Source organism: Colletotrichum jinshuiense, chromosome 8, assembly GCF_051148585.1.
Source record: "Colletotrichum jinshuiense chromosome 8, complete sequence".
Taxonomy (NCBI): Eukaryota; Fungi; Ascomycota; class Sordariomycetes; order Glomerellales; family Glomerellaceae; genus Colletotrichum; species Colletotrichum jinshuiense.
In genome coordinates, this window is record NC_139315.1 from 1,199,997 (window position 1) to 1,220,302 (window position 20,306).

Below are 20,306 nucleotides of genomic sequence, written 5' to 3' on the forward strand. Positions count from 1 at the left end.
GGGTGGGGACGCCTGGGTGCTCCCCTTCGCTACCCCCGGTGCCTCCCCGGTGGTTCCCGTCTGTTGTTTCTAGATTTTCTTTTTCCGAGCTTGCTCCGGCCTTACGGCCATTATGCTCCCTGGCCAAAGGGCCTGAATGATGATTTTTAACCGGCCGGCGTGCCGAGTCTCCTCCTGACCTCCAGTGCCTCCCCGGTGCCTCTCTAGTGACTTTACCTCCTTTTTCTCCCCTAAATGTGATTATACCTATAAGGTATGCCTCCTAGGGCCCTGAATTGCATTTTTTCCTCGTCCTGCTTAGGGGGCCCCCTTCTTACACCTGGTGCCTCCCTGCTGCCTCTCTACCAACGGGACCCTTTATTTTGGTCTTTCTCCATCTGTAGCCGTTAGGTGCCCCGGCTGAGAGGTCTGGGAATCGGCTTTTTGGCTCCGCCTGCATGTGAGGTCCCTCCCCTTACCCCCGGTGGCTCCCCGCTGGCTCCCCAGTTACTCGAGCCTCATATTCCGTCCTAAGTTCCACGGCGACGTTCCTTTGAGGTTCCCAAGAGTTTTCCTCGTCCTTATAACCCTTCCATTTAATAAGGTACCATCGGTTGCGTGGCGGCCCCCTATGACCAACCACCCTTTCCACCTCGTAGATATCCTCTTCGGTATCGTCAATTGGAACGTCCCGCGGCGATTCCTCTATGCCGTGGAATTTCTCGAGTTGGGAGGGTGAGAAGACGTTGTGAATTCTATACCTCGTCCCTACGTCTAGTTCGTACGCCCGGCCCCCGTTGACTACCCGGGTCACCGCGAATGGCCCTAGGAACTTGTCTGACAGCTTCTTTGAGGGTCGCCTCTGCTTAATGTGCCGAGTTGACAGTAGTACTTTCTCGCCGACAGCAAACTCGATATCCTTCCTCCGTTTATTATACCACTTGGCGTACGATTCGCCTGTTACTTTCAGCAAGGCCTGTATGGCCTCCCGCCGGCTCTGCAGTTGCTGTACCCGCGCCCGCGCGGATGGAACTTCGTGCGGTTGTGGCCCGACTACCACTGCGTCGTTCGGCCCCTTCGGCGTATAGCCCATCAGGGCCTCCGCCGGTGGTACCCGGGTGGCGCTATGCCAGGACGTGTTGTACACGAATTCGGCCATAGGCAGCCATTGCGCCCAGTCGTCTTGGTCGAGGTTGCAGAACGCCCGCAGGAAGTGTTCAACGTTCTGGTTTTGCCGTTCCGTCTGCCCATCTGTCTGCGGGTGGTATGCTGTGCTCAGTTTCCTCTTGACAGCCAGCAGGTGGCACACCACCGCCCAGAATCGGCTCGTAAATAGGGATCCGCGGTCCGAGATCATCGCCTCCGGTATCCCGTATCGTAGGCATACGTTGTTAACTAGGAGAGTCGCCAGCTCATCAGCCGTGAGTGTGTCCCTCGTCGGGAGGTAGAGGGCGTATTTCGTAAGCCTGTCAACTACCACCAGTATGCTGTTGTACGTTTTGCCAGTGAACCCCCTCGACGTTGGTAGCTTGGTGATAAAGTCTAGGGTTATGTGCTCCCATGGGCGGCTGGGTACCGGTAGTGGTGCCAGTTTCCCATATGGCAAGTGGTGCCGTGGCTTAATCCGCTGGCAGACGGCGCATGTAGACACATATTCCTTCGTATCCTTCCTCATCGATTTCCAGAAGAAGGTTCGGCCCATACGTTTAAGGGTGCGAGTTACTCCCAGGTGGCCACTTGTTGGCTCGTCGTGGAATGCTTTCAGTATCTGGAGTCGTATTGCGTGGCCGTCTGGCACAACCAGCTTCCCTTTATATCGTTGATAACCCTCGCTGTCGCGCGACCAGTTGGGTCCCAGGTTCCCGGCCGTCGGCAGGGAGGCCCCCTCATCGCCTTGCGCCCTTTTGATCCCCTCCTCAAGGCTCTGTTCGAGTTGCTCAGGCATTGCTAGCGGGCCCTCCCCTTCTTCAGTGGTATTGCAGCGGACCGCGTGGATCGTTGTACCCCTGAATCGTCCGAGGAAGTCGTCTAGGAATGCGTTGTTGGCCTCCTGCTCCTCCCCCTGCGTAGGGCGATGATCCGGCCGGCGGGACAGTCCGTCCGCCGCGTTATCCTTGCCTGGCCGATAGTCGATTTCGAAGTCGAATAGGGATAGGTCCTGCAGCAGTCTCGCCTGCCTGCTGTTGAGTTGGGGCTTGGCAGCAAGGTACCGGTGCCCTAAGTGATCGGTGAGGAACGTGACCTTATGCTGTGTATACAGCAAGTACTGCCTCCAGTGTAGGGCCGCCTCTCGGATGGCCAGTAGCTCGGCTTCCGGGGCCCCGTATCTGAGCTCCGCCCCTCGTAGTTTGCGGGATAGAAACGCAACAGGCCCCCATGCCCCGTCTTGGAGCTGAGAAAGGACACCGCCGATGGCAAAGTTCGATGCGTCCGTTTCCACGCGGGTGGGGAGCCGTGGGTCGAAGTGGCGTAGCACCGGGGCCTTTGTGAACAGGATTCGCAGCTTATAGAAGGCCTCCGTCGCGGTGGCGGTCATCACCGGCTCCCCCTTTGCCTTGTCTGCAAGCCTGTCAGTTAGAGGGGCACATACCTTAGAGTAATTCCTGATAAATCTCCTGTAGAACCCCGTGAAACCCAGGAAGACTTGGATGTCTTTAACGCTGCTGGGCACCGGCCACTTCGCGATGGCGTCCACACGGTCTGGTTCCATCGCTACTCCCTCTGGCGATACCACGAACCCCAGGAAATCGATGGTTTGTGTGTGGAACACACACTTCTCCGGGTTGGCGTATAGGCCAGCGGCGTCTAGCCGGCTGAGTACCGTCTGGACGGCTGCCGCATGATCTTCCCGGTCCCTCGTGAAGATCAAGATATCGTCCAAGTAAACAATACAAGTGATGTCTACCAACCCTGCCAGCGCGTTGTTGACGTACGCCTGGAAGGTAGCCGGCGCGTTTACTAGGCCGAACGGCATAACCCGGTACTCAAAGTGGCCGTACCGCGTCCGGAACGCCGTCTTCCACTCGTCTCCTGGGCGGATACGCACCCGGTGGTATGCGTCTTTTAGATCTAGCTTGGTAAACCAACCGGCCTTGCCCAGCCTATCGAGGATTTCCCCAATTAGAGGCAGGGGTGTACGATTCTTGATGGTGACCTTGTTGAGCCCCCGGTAGTCAACGCAGAGGCGTAGCTTTCCTCCCTTCTTCGGTACGAATAGTATTGGGGCTCCCGCCGGGCTCTTCGATTGTCGGATCCAACCCTTAGCTAACGCAGTGGCGATATACTCCCGTAGCTCTTCCAGCTCCTTTTCCGCCAGTGGGTAGATGGGGCCGAACGGCGGCTCCGTCCCTGGCTCAAGTTCGATAGCGTGCGTGCGAGCCCCTTCCTCTGCAGGCCGTCCCGCTAGGTCTACGTTGAACACATGGCTCCACTCTCGATATTCCTCCGGTAGGACGAACGGCTTGCTTGGTACTGCGGCCGTTGTTGGTAGCCCAGGAGCCGGTAGGTCCCCTCCCTGTCGGTGTAGTCTCCTTATCATGGGGGAGGCCACCAACACCGCCCTTGCTTCTCGACGCGCACGGCGAATCTCCTTCGTACTCTGTACAATTTGGACCGTTTCTTCCCCCAACGGGTACGTCCAACCTAGCGTCTCCCACCCTAAGTTCGGCCTAGCCGCTTGTCCCCAGGGGATCCCCAGGATGGCGTCGTACCCATCGCCGTCGCTGATTTGGAAAGGGTACGACTTCATCTTGGTGATACCTAAGTCGTCTGCCACCTTCGTCACCACCGTCGCCAACCCGTAGTCTGGGGCCTGTGACCCCCACATCCCTCTTAGTGGTGGTCCCCCTCGGCTGACCACCGGCGGCTTCGCCTCATACAACATTCTCCAATCCAAGACATTCTCGTCGGCCCCCGGGTCGATCAGTGCCTTGCCCCTCCGCCAGCCGCGCGCCGTTCTCACGCGTATTTCCGCCTCGAATCGGCGGCGCGGCGCCTTATCCTAGGGTAGTTGGATGCTGTTGACCCCCGACGGGGCACCTACGCACCTCCTCCCCGAGTGTCTTGGCTCCTTACATCGGTAGCATTTCTCTTCAGTGCATTCCGACGAGTAGTGGCCTGCCTTCCCGCAGTTGAAGCAAGTGAGGCCCGTTCGCCACTGTCCCGATGGGGGTGGAGCGGCCGGTCGGCTGGGGGTACTCCCCTCCCGCTTGACCTCGTTGTCGCTAGGAGTCGCGGCCGCGGAGCGGGAGCTCTCGGTCTCCGTGGTGGCCTGCCTCTCTTCGCTCGCCGTCGGCTGGCTGGGCACCCAGCGGCTGCGCCGTTCCCCCTGCCGTCGAGGGTGGTCGTCTGTAGTCTCCCTTGCGTCCGCCTTCCCCATCGTCTCGGCTCTCTTAGCCGCGCTATCCAGCTTCTGCCGGGTGGGCGGTAGGCCCCTGGCTAGGATCTGCTTCTTTAAGCCCGGCAGTAGTCGGTTTAGGACGTGAATCACCCGGGTCCTCTCCGGCTGCGGATCGGGGCACTCAGCCTCAACAGCTTCATACTGGTCGATAAACCGCTGGTAGGTCTGCCCCGGCTTCTGCCTCATCTCGTCTAATTCTACTGCTGCGCTGAATGCCCGAGTATCATCGTCAGCAACGCTGTCGCGTAGCCACTCCTCCATCGCCGCCCAGGTGACCCTTGAGACGTCGTTGTTGTAGGTAAGGGCGATGTGGTTCATCCATTTGCGGGACGCGTTACCCTCCAGGCAGGCCCCGGCGTACCACACCTTCGTCTTGTCTGTATCAAATTGGTCCTCTGCAATATTGAACCGGCCGTTGAGTTTGAATAGGAAGTCGCTGAGGTCCGTCCAGGTGCCTCCCTTATACCGGATTGGGGCCAGCTGCTTCATCCATGCGTCCCCTCGGCTGCGTTTATGCTCGCGTGGGGGGGTGGTGGGTTCCACCCGGCTACCCGTCGGCTCCTCCCAAGTCTCTCCCCTCCTAAGGGCCTCCAGCTGTTCGATTTTCTTCCTCTTTCTAACCCGGGCTGATTCTTCCGCAATCAGCCGGTCTAGCTCGCTTTCTGAGAGGTCTTCATAATCGATTTCTCCCTGCGGCGCCCCTGGTGGTCCGCTAGGGGTCTGCGACTCGTCCGGCGTAGGTTCGTGGGTTGGGCGGGGCATCTGCGCGTTCGAGCCGGATCGCTGGGTAGCGGATTGTCTCCTGGTGATCATCGCCGCCTCGACGGTCGGTACTCCTACAGGTAGGTGGAGATTCGAACGTGTCAGGTGTCTTAGTACCGAGTGAAGAGGTTAGCGACTAGCACGTAGGTATTGGGTGTGACTGTCATTCGAATCTGCCTTCTCTACAGCTGTGGCGCCCGTACGGCGCCTTTATCCCCGCTCCGGATCAACTATTCCCCGTACCGGACCCCGGTGGGTCCCCGGTGCCTCCCCGGCACCCCTCTCCCGGCCCGCGCCCCTGACAGATATCCTCGGCTCTAGTAAAATGATGCATGCCCAGGTTGAACCACAAGACAATGTCCTCGTTTTCGGCATTCTCTCCGTCGAAGAATTTCAGGAAGTCCTGTTGTGGCTTGAAAGGTAAATTGACGTTTGCGTGGCTGTTTGCATACGGCTCATTATCGTGCTGCCGCGAAAGTGCGAGGTGAGACTTGGCAAACGGTGTCTGATGCTTAGTCCAAGGAGAGTTGAGTGGCGTAAGATGAATGTTGGACTTTCCCGGCACGACGCGATAGCCGCGCTTCTCTCCCCACGCATTCGTTGCATTGGGATTGACAATACAGTACATGGCCGCGTTGTTCGGTTGCCAGTTGAACTGTTTCTCGTCCTTCATCGTGGACTTTTGCAGCTCCATCTGCTCGAAAGTTCCAAGCTCAGGATACCATGGCTGTGTCTGATTGACAACCACAAGCTCGCTAACCTCGAGACTGTTCTTGGTGCCAAGGATATCAAAGTCGGCCTTGTAAGTCAGAATATGGTCGTGGAGCGACCCCATTGTCGCTTCTTGGATTCTGGGTCCGAAATTTCCTTGGTCGGGGTAATAAAATGAAGATTGCAGGAAACCAGATGCTCGAACGGTGACTTCAAGCGAGCCATCGACATGGAAGGAATAATCGAACATGTAGTCATAATTGCCCACAGTTGCAACGGACCGCATGGTCAGCGCTGAAGCTTTGACAGTTCCCAGATAACTGAATCCGTACTCGTTGCTGCTTCCGAAACGGTGACGAGAGACGGGATATCCAGAGTCGGCCTCGAAGATGCAAATGGCATCAGTATTGACAACGGATGAATTTCCCTCGTGGTAAGTAACGTTCCAAAATGTGCTGCCGAAGGGACAGTCATATCCTTCAACCAAGGTACCCAAGTCGGTGCCCAAACTGTAATAAGTGTCATGGTAAACAGTTCCTGCAGCCTTTGGCGTGAAGCCGGCGTATTGGGCTGCGGCTTCTTGCAAGGAAAGCTCGTAGATGACTCTCTCCCCTTTGAACCTTATGTCGTAGTACATGAGTCCGAGTGTTCGAGAATACGACGTATAAAAAGACCAGCCCATATACTCGATGTATTTTTGCTCGTTATCAACCTTGTATCGCTTGCCGCCAACCTCGAGGCTCTGGGGCGCCAACTTATCTTCCAAATCTCGGACGCCAAGTTCGGGCTTGTAGTCTAGGAGACCCCAGTCTGGGGTTCGGCTTTGCTTGAACTGCTCACTTAACTCCCCTGCATCCCAAGCAGCCCTGAAAGCCTCTATGGTAGGGAAGAACTTCTCGTTGGTTACGATGCCTCTCAACTTGTATTTTGAAGGGTCCGTTCCGGGAATGTCCAAAAGTACAAAAAAGTCCAGAGGCGTAAGATATGACGCTGTGTTTGGGTACCTGAACATGACTGTGCGGAAAGCTTGAGTGCCGTCAAGGGAAAGGGGCGTGCCACTGGTAGAAGTGAGTGTGGTCCGGTTACTTGCGGTACCATAGTACACTCCGCCGATAAGCTCAGCCGTAATGTCGGAAATGTTGCTCATGACCGAAATCAGCAGCGGCTCAGTGGCAGCGACGCGGGCAGCATCGAAATAACGGCTGTTGAACGGCACCTTCCCCCCACTGCCTCCATTGAAAATATAGTCGAGCTTCTCAACTTTTGTGTCGCTGCTCACGGGAAGTGGCCCAATCATGTACTCTTGCGAATCTGGTATGTCCTGGCCTCCAGCGAAGATAACTGCGCGGGCGTACTTCGATGGCGGATTTGCAGTCCCAGTTAGATACGGAAGGACATCCGACTTATTAGTATGTAGGGTGTCGATCCAGTGGACATAGTTGTCGGTGACCGTGGCATCACTTGGGTCCGTGAGGTTGAGTCCGGTTGCTGGATCATGGAGTAGGTTCCAGACGGCAAGGTTGTCCTCGGGAGAGATGGGAGACCAGACGTTGACCTTAGGAGCCTTGACCTCCGGCGCTATTTCGTTTACACTGCATGTGCTGATGTTTGCAGAACGCTTGAAAGATCGGTTCCATCCGGTTGATGCCTGTGCAAAAGCACCAAAGGCCAAAAGGCAGAGGTGGGTTTCTTTTGATCGCATTTTTTAACTAAACGTGTAGATCTCACTAGAGTTGAGGTCTGGTATTTTGAGGTTGAACAGGTATCGAATAAACTTCGACAATCAAGCATTTTATAGCCAGCACTATCCGGTATCGCAACACAAATCTTGGCCATGCGCCCTAGGATAACATGTTGCAGACGATTTTCCCCCGCATCAATGTTAGGAAGACTTGGTTATTCCAAGGCACCAACTCTCCGGATCGGATGAAAGCATGCCGTCTAGCAAATTGAGTGACCTAGATTTGGGATCCTGATAGGCTAATCTTTTCTGGATCGGGACATAGAGATAGGGACGGTGTCTAATCTGCATGCCAAGGCTTTCTGATGGATTTGTACTCCAGCGATGCATTATCAAGCAGAAGCCGTTGATAGTGGTATGCACAATTCCCTGTCCCCCAATCTCTTATCTTAATCTGCTGCCTGCCATACAAGAGCTCGCAGCAAACAATGACGGAGATGTCGGATAAGATAACTAGTACGTAATCATTTGGAACAGAGCTTGTGGTTTTGAGAAGCGTCAATGACGCGGCTCTCTTCCTACGGCAATGAGACGTGCACCCGACGTAAGTTATTTAGCCTCCTAATGCGGGGTTGTTCAGATAAGCTGCCAAGCGTTCTTGTTGAAGCTGAGCATTTGCCGGCTTAGAATACATGGTTCATGGCAGCCCGGATGTCTCGGTGACAGCATGAGAATTTGAGGCAGAAAGTTGGAAAAACAACCCGAAAGTTCCAATTTTTCCGGGCTAGCCTAACTTTCTTCACGAGCAAATAAGAAACAGCGTAATTGACGTGAGTGTCAAATGTTCTTGCGCCAGCATGTTGAGAATTGCTATGATAAGCTAAGGATGGATTTGCAGTCGGCAGTTTTTCTCAAATTGGATACGTTATCTGCTTCGGCTCGGCTGATAGAGCTGACGGCACCGAACCCGAACCTACCGAAACCTATACACAGCCATGTCCGGCGTCCGCCCCGCAATCCGATGACGGGCTGCTCCGTCGAAGAGTTGAGAAGACGGCGGGCATGTGCTACTCTATTTACATCCGGGATACTCCTAGTTTCGATTATGTACCAAGGTACAGACGAAGCGTGATCTTATGTTGATTGGTTGCCTGAGAACCTAAGTCCAAAAACAGCAACGGCTTGCACACCAAGATCAATTAACAAACTGATTACACATAGTGTCCCCGTTTCTCAAAGTGAAGAAGCGATACCGGCCCGACGTCTGGGTGCAATCATAGAGTGCAGGTATTGAGGGCAATTCTGGCAGAGACTGACCTGCATTATCTCACTTCACCGTGTTAGCCCTAGATACACACTCAGTTCCTTGACTATCACAGGCTTGCCTGCACAGAATGGTATCGTGTAGTTCGAAATCCCCATATCTTGATGTTAATACCAATGACTCAGAAAACCTGTCAGAGGTGTTGTCAAGCACATTGAAGGACGCAATATCTTCGTATTCGTAGGTAGGTAGTATGTAAGACCATTGTTGAAAGTTGCCACTTGAAATTGCTTTGGGGAAATCCAAGCTTCTTATAATCGTATGGCCATGCTCCTTCCTTGTCATATCAGTCCTAGATCCCTGTACCTACGTTACTGTCTCCTCATGAACTCCCTGATATCATCTTGGTGCCTGACAAAACCCTAGTAATGTATACTCCTGGGCCAGAGCGACAGAATGAACCCGAGTCCCCCTGAAAAGGATCCAAATCAGAGCAGTTCACTTCACTTCAGCACAAGTGCAACACTTAGCTTAAAGTAGTTAGTTCAGGTGAAATATTTCTATCGATTGTAACGTCTTTAATTTCAAAGCGGCGTAATATCTTGACGAGCGGGAATCATAGCCAACCTGATCCGATGCCGCCTATGGACCCATCTGTATGGGTGAAAGATGGTTGTATTGGTGGTGTCTACGGGAAAGAAGGTAGGCAAACTTCAGGCCGGTGCAAAAGGCACCAGAAGAGGCCTGAGGCACCATCCGACACATCTCCTTAGCGAGTACACTTCCCCAATGTCAAAAGCATATGCCTATCAGCTTCCTGTGTTCCATCTGGTAATCAGGATTGATGTGAGCGAATGTGGTATATTAATTTTTAAACGATAGTTGCGATGATTTCTCGTTTCTGTTCTCCCTGCTGTTATCCAGCCATATCCCGTCCAATTCCAAATCTCCATCATTCTCATAGATCAACACATGTCCGCAGTCTCAAGTTGTTCACCAGCCACCGTTGGGGCAGTGAGCCTTATTGTCCTTGAAAAAGCAGCAGGATCCGTCGCCGCCTCCGTTTCCGGTCTGTGCATCAATACATTGTCAGTTAAATCTACGAAATCTAGGGGCCGTCTTGCACCATCGGCCAACACCATGAACTCGTTGAACTTACACATTTGCCCACTTCGCAACCATAATTGATTCCCCCCCACTTGCAGGAGGTCCCGTTGCATGACTGTTTACCATTCTGTTAGTAACTGGGCCAGGTACTTTGTGAAAAATCGATCAATTTCTTACGCCTCTGGAGATACCCGGTGCACTTCCTGGGCACTCTCTCCTTTTGAAAAGAACACTGGAATGCTCTGAGGGTGAGCTGCCAATATCTGGAGTCGGGACTGCGATGACCGCTGAGAACGCCGACATGGATGAGACGACGACAACAAGAGATGTGAACTTCATTATGATAAAAGTGTGCGGTTTAAACAATAGAAAGAGAGCTGAATTGGTGGTTTGTTATGGTAAATGCTTTGTCATAGACTGGATGATAAAAATTCTAGGTGGGAAGATGTCGTTCATTTTATACCTGTCGCGATTTAAACTTTTATGTGATGGTATTTCATCACCCACCGTAGCTGATGGGCTGGATATTCCGTTGTTGCTCATCGCTAGATTATCAGCGTGTGTAACTTGATTCACCCATGTCAGCTTACTTTCAGTTATCCCATTACTAGAAGATAGTTACTTTGATTCTATCGTAAGCTTATGATTGAACTAAGTGCCTTTACTCCAGGTTACGTTCTGTGACACACATTGAATTTTTTTTTTTCGCGAATAAGGACTGCCAAATAGTGAGGATTCTCGGTAGATTGACAGCCAAGGATTTATTGCTTCCAGTGCGCAATGTATGGCACAGTCTCATCCTTTTACGTCATAACTTTGAGAAATTACATCAGCTCGGTGACTTTACTGAGATGATCTACCAATTTCTTTGGCCTTATGACACAATAACAGTTACAATGCTATTGATGGGCTTCACACACTGGTACATAAAGTCAAATGGTGTGTTCTTTATTGGTTACCTGGACCCTCCCTTGCTGTTTGCCTTGGGCAACGCCAAGTATATGAACGCGGCCTGCTGACACTTGGATGGAAGATCATCCGCATGAAGTTGACACTCATATATGCACAAATCCTTGGGGCCTGGTCGGCTTGATGATTGAGGATCGAAACTAAGCCACAGTTTGCATAAAAACAGCGCGAGGGGCTTTTCCGTCGCTACTACACCTTATTTTCCCTGGTCTGCTTAAATAAAACCGAACCGTGCCTTCATTATCTGCTCAAGACATAGCAGAACTTCACCTGACTACCTCTACACTGCCTCTCAGTGGCAAACAGTGATGAGTATGGGGCTATGTGTAAGACAACTTACACACCGCTAACTTGAATCTAGCCTCGCTTGGGCATATACAATCTACCGATCAACGATGGTTCCCCAAACTCGGAATATCAAGGAACTTTGACGACCTACCTAGGCTAAGCGCCCGGTATTAATAATTATGGCCAGAGAAAGCTTACAATTATAGATGAGTGCTACTTCGATCGAATTTATTGACACCTTGCACATTAGACAGACTTTGATCAACGTTTTTAGCTACTAACTCAGCTCCTTCTCACGTGCCAAGAAAGTCAGCATTGCTTGCGGTCTCAGCCATGGAGATGACGTCGACAGGCTGATGTGGAGAAATATGCGCCACATGAAATAAATACAACCAGATGTGAGATCAAGTAAGAGATATACTAGGAGTCTTCGGACCGAATACCTCCTAGGGCGGACTCCTAGTTACGTGCCAGGCTACATTGAGTCTTTTCCATGCATAGGTAGTCATTTATTCACCTGAGATTTTTAGAGGCCAAAACAGTTGCGGGTGTCTTTCTTGTCAGCTGATTGTCTTAGATCATGAAATAGCAGTTGCTTCGTGCAGCTAGTTAACAGCTGCGGCGATCATCTCACTGCCGATCGTGGTCATCAAATTTCTTGGGTACTTGCTAGCGAGGTCACTGTTTACCGTTTTTATCATCTCGTTCTTGGCTCAGACCGACGCAAGCTCCAGCAACAGCCTCTCAATGTCAAGGATTGCATAAAAAAAATCCGGATGTTTGATTTGGGGGTTCCTTTTCTCCCTTTGACAACCAATCCATGATTGTAGTTAACAAATGTTGAGCCGTGTTTCGCGCTCGCCGCTAACAATCTTCAAATCTCCAAAACGATATCTAGCAATGCAGGTTTATTCTCCACCTCTAGCTCGAAAAATCTGTACTATTGGAAAGTAATTCAATGGCAGCGGTTGTAACTTATGAAACGATGGCATTATCGAGCCAAGCAAATAGCAGCCACGTTGTGACCTGTCCAAACCTCATCATTGCTGGTGCACTGCTATTCTTCACTGAAAACGGCTATGGCTATTGTACATAGCTCTTATATTTGTGGCCGAGTTACGTCGAAAGTAATGTCACTTATCCGTGATTGTTGGGCTCTTGAATCATGGCATTCCTGTGTTTATTCGCACTCAGGTGGATGTATTTCCTCTCCCTAGGTTTTAGTAAAGTGCAAAAAAGTGTCGACTCATCATTATGACATGGAATAGTCTCAAAAAGTCATGGTCCATTAAAAAGGTTGAGTTTAGATATCTGGGTACTCGACCGTTTCCTCATATCGCATACCTGTATCTGCCATCACATACTTCGAAGCGCTCCATACATAACAAATCAAAAAGGTACTGCAAGTGCAACAGAGGCAAGCGCCGCAATCCCCCATGCCGTTGCCAAAACACCAACGCTGCCGCCAAAAGCCGACATTCTCAAGGAGTGCGCCGCACTCCGCGATGTCTCTGTCGGAAGAGTAACATCGCTGCCGCTGCCGCCATCTCCAGTAGCAGTCGGTGAGGCTGTATTGTATACCATGGTAACAGCTGGCCTTGAGTCAACGTGAAGCCAGCTCTCGGCCCTGACGCCTGTGAACGTATCGATACGGGTACTAATCGCGACGCTTGTTTCTGTATGCGAGACAACGTAGCCTGTGAGTACGGTGTTGTTGTACGTAATGGTTTCAATGACCGAGGGCAAAGTGAGTAATTTTTTCGTGGAACAGGCCGTTTTGGGACCATCCCCATCGTATACCGACTCAGGGACCTCAGAAAAACAGCCGCCTTCGAAACCTACACTGTAGTCCCTTCATCAAAACATGCATGTCAGTCGACTGGTCTAGCAGTAGCTTTTATATAGAATGCTAAAGCGAAACAGTAAAAAGCACTTACTTGGGGCAGCAGATGACAGCAGTCTCGTCTTTGTCGAGCGCATCCACAAAGACGTTGATCAGTAAGTTGCGTACGAAATCAATCGGTTCATCTGGATTCATCGTAACTGGATTGGCTACGAGAGGTGGGAGAAAGACGCCAGAGGCTTTGACCTCGCCGTCGCTGTTCTTCGCGGCCACTCCGACCGTGGTGTGCGCGTCCGGACAGAGGCTGGCGGGGGAGAAGTACGCAATTGTTTCGGCACCGGGGAAGCCCAGGGAGGAGGCGGAAGTCCAGATCTCGTCGAGGATGCTGCCGGAAGGGAAGCAGTCGCTAAGCGCTTGGTAGTCGCACTTTTGGGGCCAAAGTGGTGCTATACGGCGATCCGGGGGTTGGTAGTATTCACCGGCTAAATAAAGAGCTGGTGAGCGTGTCGCGCATGCTGGCGGCGCTGTGAAGACGGTTGTCAACGGGCCGAGGTTGGTGATGGCGTGCTGTGAAAGTGTGGTAGTAGGCATCTTGGCGACTTCCTGTGTGTTGGGTCTAGTCTGAGTGGAAGCATTCCACTAGTCTTGTCGCCGCAGACGATATGGCACAAGCGGGGGGGGATCTTCTTTAAATAATTACAAATTAGCCACAGGCCTACAATACGACCCAGGCAATTAATTAGTTTTGCTTCCTTGACGGGGCGATTTAACTTGGCTACCCGGGATGATGGTGAGATATGGAGGTCTATTGGCCGCCGATAGGCCCAAGTCGGGCGAAGGGGCATGTCTGCCAGTGTCGTAGCTATGCCTCTTTCAGTAGTAAAGTCGGTGTGCCATGCAAGGTATATTAGCTTGGCGAGCCGATAAGGCCTAGTCAGGTACTAGGCAAGAATCGATGCATCACATGACCTGTAGGCTAAATGTATGTCGCGTGACGAACATGATGAAGTTGAAGAAAGACCGCTGTGATGTTTGGGCGTGTAAGTGAGAAAGAATACTATCTAGACGAAGATGCTATTAGTGGTGAAAATGGGAATGGCACCCACTGCACGGATATTTCCATCAAAGCCTTGGCCAAAGCTCCAATCTGGACGTATTAAGACACTATTCTAACCGGAACGAAAATCCAACTTACATTATGCGTTCTTCAAAAAGGCTGACCAGCCCCGAATTGATTCAATATCTATCCAAAAATTCAATGAAGTCTTGGACTTTGGGATGTAACGAGACATAAAACAATCAACCAAGTTCGCAAGTTTGGGGCTCTGCGTCTCAGTTAAAACCCAACACCAGTCGGCAGGGAAGAGGGAACTCTCCAGTACAAACTAGCAAATCTTATGGCACGCGCTTTGGATATGAGCAGGGAAGTACTTGCTACTGTCATGGATGAATTCTGTCTCTGGGGTAAGCGCATCACGTTGCTCACCCAAATTAACAAATAATTGCAACCAATACGTATCATTCTTCTGATTGACTAAATAATAGGGTATTCTAGAAATTTATTATTTCATCTGCGTCATTACTCATCCCACGCGACTGACTCTGAAGCTGTTATTTGCGACGTAGCCAATCAAATAAGTCGCCCTTTATCCTATGCCTCACGTGCTGGTTGAATCCATATGTGAGTGCATTTGCAAGACCAATGTACTGACTTGAGCTTTGAAGTGCCGCCAAAAGTCTGCTTTGTGAATAGTTGCCCGACGCCTCCATAAGTCGATTGGTGAGGCCGGGGATCCAAAGCACAACGTACATGACTGGGTACGCGTTGAGAAGCATCATGCGCTTGATTTCGCGCTCGACCTTCCGTGTTTGTCTGCGGATGGGGAAATCGCTCATCATCGTAGCAGTCACGTTCTGTGCGGGCTGCTTGCTGTTGACATTGTTGATATTCGGGTTTTGGGGAAAGTCTCTGGAATGGAGTTCTCGAGACGGCGGCAAGTGCCATGATAGTGTTGAGCTTCGACTTCGGCCTTCTCCTCTTTTTGAAGTAGTTGTCAATTCGTCCATGTCGTAGCGAGAGAATCGTGCGGCTGACGGAGGTTGCATATCGCGATGTAAATGCGATGGTCCCCCGCCCGCACTCTGTTGCAATCTCTCCTCCTGTTCCAAATACGAGAACCGAGCTTCCGAGGCTTGAGTCAAATCCATATCATTATCATCGAACCTTGAGATTCTGGCTGACATCTTCCGCCCCGGCTCCTCGTCCATTTTCTCTTCAATGAAATGCGACCTCCTGGATGCCGGTGGCCTTGCTTCTCCCGCTCCTGCCTCGTCATCGTCGGAGCTTGACCTTCTAGCTGGGCCGGCATCTCCGTTGCTGTGGGTACCAAAAGACCACTCTTTGTCGTCCTGCTTGTGGAATGGTTTCTGTGGTTGGTTCCACGTCGGTTTCGGTCGTTCAAACTCGTCCATCTCTACTTCTGGGGTATGGATAACCTCAAATCCTTGGTTCTTGCGTATGGATGAAGTGACAACGTTGGTGTTCGAGTCGGTGCTGTTATACAATGGGTCTGATGTGCTCACCATGGAGCGGAAATGTCGGCCGAGATACCACCAGACATAGAGGTAGATGAGAATCGTAGTAAAAATGATGCCAAAGCGCCAACCGTGTGTCAAGGCGTATCGAAGGTCCGGTCGGTCTCTTGATATCCAGCACCAATTTCCGCTGACGGGCTCCATCGTGCCCATCAATGCCGCAACGGTGCTGGTGATGATGGGGATGACCCATACAGAAAGGCAAATCATGACCTTCCTGAAGGTCGATGCATTGGGCATGTATGTTTTCCGTGTAATCGTAAGGAATGTGACGACCGCGATGGCGAGAATAGAGAAATCGGATGCTTGTACTGAGAGTTGGCCGACCATGCCGTTGAGGACACAGGCTGCTCCAGGCGTAAGTTCCTTGTTCTTGATGTAGAGAATTCCCGAAATGCTGTTGTCAAGCGAGTTGATGAACTCTAGTCCACAATGAATGTCAGCATGTCTACTGGCGCAAAATCACCCGAGCATCGCCGATGAGAATCAACTTACCGGCCATCGTGAGGTTTAAAACAAGGGCATGGCGAAAAGAACGTTGGTGCTCATGGTAAAAAATGAAAGAAATTAAGACACCCGATGTCGCAAGGAAAGAAAGAATACTACCCGTCAGGGTGACAGATGCGACTGCCGCATCGAAGGCCATCGTGAACCCGCACGCCAGTGATGTTGGTTAGCATTGCGCGGCAACCTTGCGGTCGACGGGGAAATGGGTATCATCTTGTACCAAAGCCGTGCGCCGCTTGTTCAGGGCGACATTGCTTCTGCGTTACATTGATGGAGTCACGGGGTTGAGGTGCGAGTCATGAAGTTGTCAAGAGGTGTGGGTCTTTGTCCCCTGAGCATTCTATTTATTGAGTGATTGACATCCATGATGCCATCTGAACTTGGACATGCTGGATTAAGTGCACAGCCCAACATGTAGAATCCAATCTTGAAGATGCAACACACTGCGATGTGATATTTCGAAAACATTCTCAGCTGGGCAAGACGATGCCTGTCTACCCGTTTGGGCCTGTTTTGAGGCTGATGATGCAGGCAGGCCTTATGAAGTTGCAAGATACGACTTTGCACAGCAAGGTAGGGAGAGTCGCAGGTACACATGAATTAGGACAATGTCTCCTTAATCAACACTTGGCGTTTTGGAACGTAGTACCCAGTAAATCGACCCACCGCATTGTCCAAAACCCGTTAGTGAATGCACAGTTCCACGTGGGTTCTTGTGTCAGATAGCCAAAACGGTCTCCGACTGAGCCGTGCATATTAACGTTGAGCCGTCAAATCAAGCCGATAGCGCGCGTCTGTCGTCAACTTGTCAGCCTTTCAGGGCGTCAACGGGGAACGCCTCTGAAGTCTTCCCTCTCCCTTTGCCCTTCCTTCTCAACCCCCCCTCTCCGAAGTCAGCACGTTACATGGTCTAGGTGATCAATGTACCTATGGTAAATATTTTCATTCCGTGATGAACAAGAATTTGATGGCAATCAATGTACAACCTAGTAAGGCCATAGCGCAAGGGACGCATTTCTGCATAAATCTGGGCAGAGATTTTATGAACTGGATAATGAAAAATCCAGACCACTTGCAAAGACGCTAAATTGAATGGCAGCTCTCGGTACCAAGCCGTTGCGCGAACGGCCCTGCTCAATGTGGATGACCAATATCAAGGTTTAGAGGAAGTGGGTATTTTAAAACTATGGCAACGTCTTTACCCCTGGAAATAGAGTAGGGTCTCTTGTTCGCTTAGAATTCCTGGTCAAAGGACGCCAGGGATAGACTGTTCAAATCAAGACCAGCTTCCGAAAACGACCAAGGAGGAGGCACCAGCGCGGTCGGAGTTTAAAGACTTTCCATCCAGCTCAGCCCTGTCGCCCAACAAAACAGAAGCAACCCATGTCTTTTATATGAATGCTTAACTACGAAAATGTACATATTTTCGGAGTCTTGGGCCGCTGCCAAGTTTCCTTGCGGACCTGGTTTTTGCATATTCCTTGCAAGGACCGACCAATGCCCTCCGATTCTGCATATCAACTCCCTCCACAGACCGGCCGTTGTTCCCCTATTGGCACAGCCCCGGTCGTGCGTTCTTCCAATTTTACGTGCCGGTGTGCCACTCATCTTCTCCTCCGCATTAGCAACTAGGCTGAAACCAGGCGAGAGATTCCTTTCCCTTGGCTTGGAAAGTTCGCCACAATGGCACGCAAGATTGCGCAGCAAAGCAGGTTCTATTTTCATCCGAACCTCGGCCAACCGCGCGGGAACCGGACGGAGCCACAGTCGGTTAGCCGGTTTCTTCCAACTAACCCGCCAAGCGCTTCAAGCGAACGAGCGCAATCAATTTAAATAGCGTTTTGCAGCTGTTTTTATTACGTTTTCGGTCATTGAAGAGATTCGGTCGACAGGAGGTTCGACTGAAGTTACCCCGAGGCCGACACACCGAGTCCCTCGCGCACGATGAGCAGAATCTCTGTTTGAAGTGCACAGGTGTCCATCGCCGTCTCAAAAGGGAAAGTCTGTCCATTCTGGTCTATTGTTCTAGACCATCATTAAAGTTGAATGAAATTAATCCCCGGATTGCTTGCGGACGACTCCGCTCTGCAGAGGGGCGAAGATGCTGGACAAAGAAGCACAGAGCGCGGCGCGACTCACGCGAGGACTGCGCTGCGGATTCCCGCCGTGACATGAGTCGTGAGAGTGTATGATGCCCAGCCTCATGTCCCGAAACGACGGATTCACCCTGTTATTACTACTGTCGTCATAACAGATACACGGGGGGTTGGGTTTGAGAAAGAAGCTCAGCCTGGTGTTTGGCAAGGACTAGTATGTCCACATTTGGTCAAGATCTCGGGGTTTTGTTTCGCTCCTGCGCTTCAAAGTTGTCGGATGTCACAAAGCCGAAAAGGGGTGGAACATGGGGTTTTCTAAGAAAGACGTAAAACGAAGAAATGCTAGTCCACTGTCTTAAGTATGAGCCCATCGATAATTGGATTCCGACTTACTTAAGAACACAGATTTGAGGGATGGTCAGTGAGCAATGAGCCATGTACTTGGTGGCTACAAAACAACGCGAATTTTGACCTGGCCTTGCGGCAGCGTGCTCTGCGCCACGTATTCAGAATGAGAGAAACACGACTTTTGGGGACTGGGTGTTAAAATGCTGGGATCACATAGAATAAGCCATACCGACACCCGCCTGTTTACTATGACACAGACAATACACGATATACTCCGTGCCGCATACTCTCAGAGCCTCACCCAATGAACTGACTAGGAGAATGATCTTGTCGCTTATCTCCACGAAGAAACAAAGTCACTGGCTCGCCCAAACAAGGGGTTTTGTCAGACCCGCCAGTCGTAAAAAATCCCTGCGTTCATACTCGACATTAACTCAATGAGTTAACTGCTCGCCCTGATCATAATGGTCTCGCTATATGTTTAATCCAGCTTCAAGACCCATTTACCTTGGAGCTGTGGCAAGGTCAGTTCCTCATTTGGCAGCTTTGGGATTTAGCGTCCTTACCTGGCCTGCGAACATTGTTTGTATAAGCTCCTCGACGTCTTCAAGTTTCCCCAGCTGGACTTTTGGTACGACTGCTCGGCGTTTGACAAACTCCAGCGCCTCGAGTATGTCAGCTCGCGTTCCTACAGATGAGCTGAGGATTCTCCATCCCTTGGCAATCAGCCAGAGTGGGTTGAAGTTGACTCGCGACTCTGACGATAGGATGCCGACACACATCAATGTCCCAAACGGCGCCAGCAATTCAAAGGCTTGCTGATAAGCAACTGTCGCTGTAGCCGTAACTACCACCGCTTTTGCTCCACAACCCCCTGTAACCTGTCTCACCTTTTCTCCCAAATTCCCTGGTTGGGAGACGTCGATATAAAACTCGGCGCCCTGAGCTTTGCAAATCTCACCCTTTTCCGTACCAGCGTCGACAGCAATTACACGATAGCCCATGGCATGAGCAAATGCGACAGCCAGAGAACCAACACCACCGCCAGCACCAGAGATAGCAAACCATTGGCCTGGCGTGATGTGGCATCCCTTGATGGCTTTATATGCCGTCACGCCTCCACATAAAATCGGTGCGATTTCCTCGTCGGGCAGGTCGTCGAACTGGGGGGGAAGTCGAGCCAAGTAACGGAGCGGCACAAGCGTGTACTGAGCAAATGTGCCGTCATAAGCCTTGCCTGAATGGAGGGCTTTTTCGCATCGTGTTTCGCCCTCGTTCACAAGGTCCACACAAGATTCGCAAGCGCCACAAATGTCGCGAGTCCAAGCTACGCCAACACGCTGTCCAACCTGAACCGATGGGTCAAGAGCGGTGATGTTGGACCCCAAGACTGCTATGCGGCCGACGCCTTCATGCCCCAGAATGCTTCCAACGGGCCCAAAATGACCTATAGCCATACCTAGGTCGGAGCCACACAGACCTGTCAGAGACAAGCGAACGAGTACTTCATTGGGACCTGGAACAGGGCGCGGCTCATCTCGTACTGAGAAGGTAGGCTTTGACTCTGAGTTTTGGGGTGACTACAAATCAAAGGTTTAGTTCGATCCACTTCAAGCTTGACGGAAGACCAAGGTATCATCATTTGAAGCAACTAACCGTTAGAACCGCGACTTTATGTGTCACCATATTTGCTACTGGTTGATAGGAGCTGGTCTTTTCTTTGTGCAAATAAATCGGAATTTGTTTTCTTGTTTTTT

At 51.3% G+C, this 20,306-nt stretch overlaps 3 protein-coding genes across 3 annotated transcripts; all 3 read right to left on the reverse strand.

Annotated features, from left to right (window-relative positions):
• Window positions 1–12,549: 12,549 nt before the first annotated feature.
• On the reverse strand, window positions 12,550–13,594 carry EsH8_VIII_000344 (uncharacterized protein; the record flags this gene model as incomplete). The annotated part of the gene is made up of 2 exons (XM_083269386.1): window positions 12,550–13,012; window positions 13,098–13,594. The coding sequence occupies 2 exons, from the start codon at window positions 13,592–13,594 to the stop codon at window positions 12,550–12,552; spliced, it is 960 nt and encodes a 319-aa protein (XP_083129154.1).
• A 1,020-nt stretch (window positions 13,595–14,614) lies between these two features.
• On the reverse strand, window positions 14,615–16,100 carry EsH8_VIII_000345 (uncharacterized protein; the record flags this gene model as incomplete). Its single annotated transcript, XM_083269387.1, has 2 exons — window positions 14,615–16,020; window positions 16,094–16,100. The coding sequence occupies 2 exons, from the start codon at window positions 16,098–16,100 to the stop codon at window positions 14,615–14,617; spliced, it is 1,413 nt and encodes a 470-aa protein (XP_083129155.1).
• Window positions 16,101–19,030: 2,930 nt separating this feature from the next.
• Window positions 19,031–20,006, reverse strand: EsH8_VIII_000346 (uncharacterized protein; the record flags this gene model as incomplete). Its single annotated transcript, XM_083269388.1, has 2 exons — window positions 19,031–19,063; window positions 19,116–20,006. The coding sequence occupies 2 exons, from the start codon at window positions 20,004–20,006 to the stop codon at window positions 19,031–19,033; spliced, it is 924 nt and encodes a 307-aa protein (XP_083129156.1).
• Window positions 20,007–20,306: the final 300 nt, after the last annotated feature.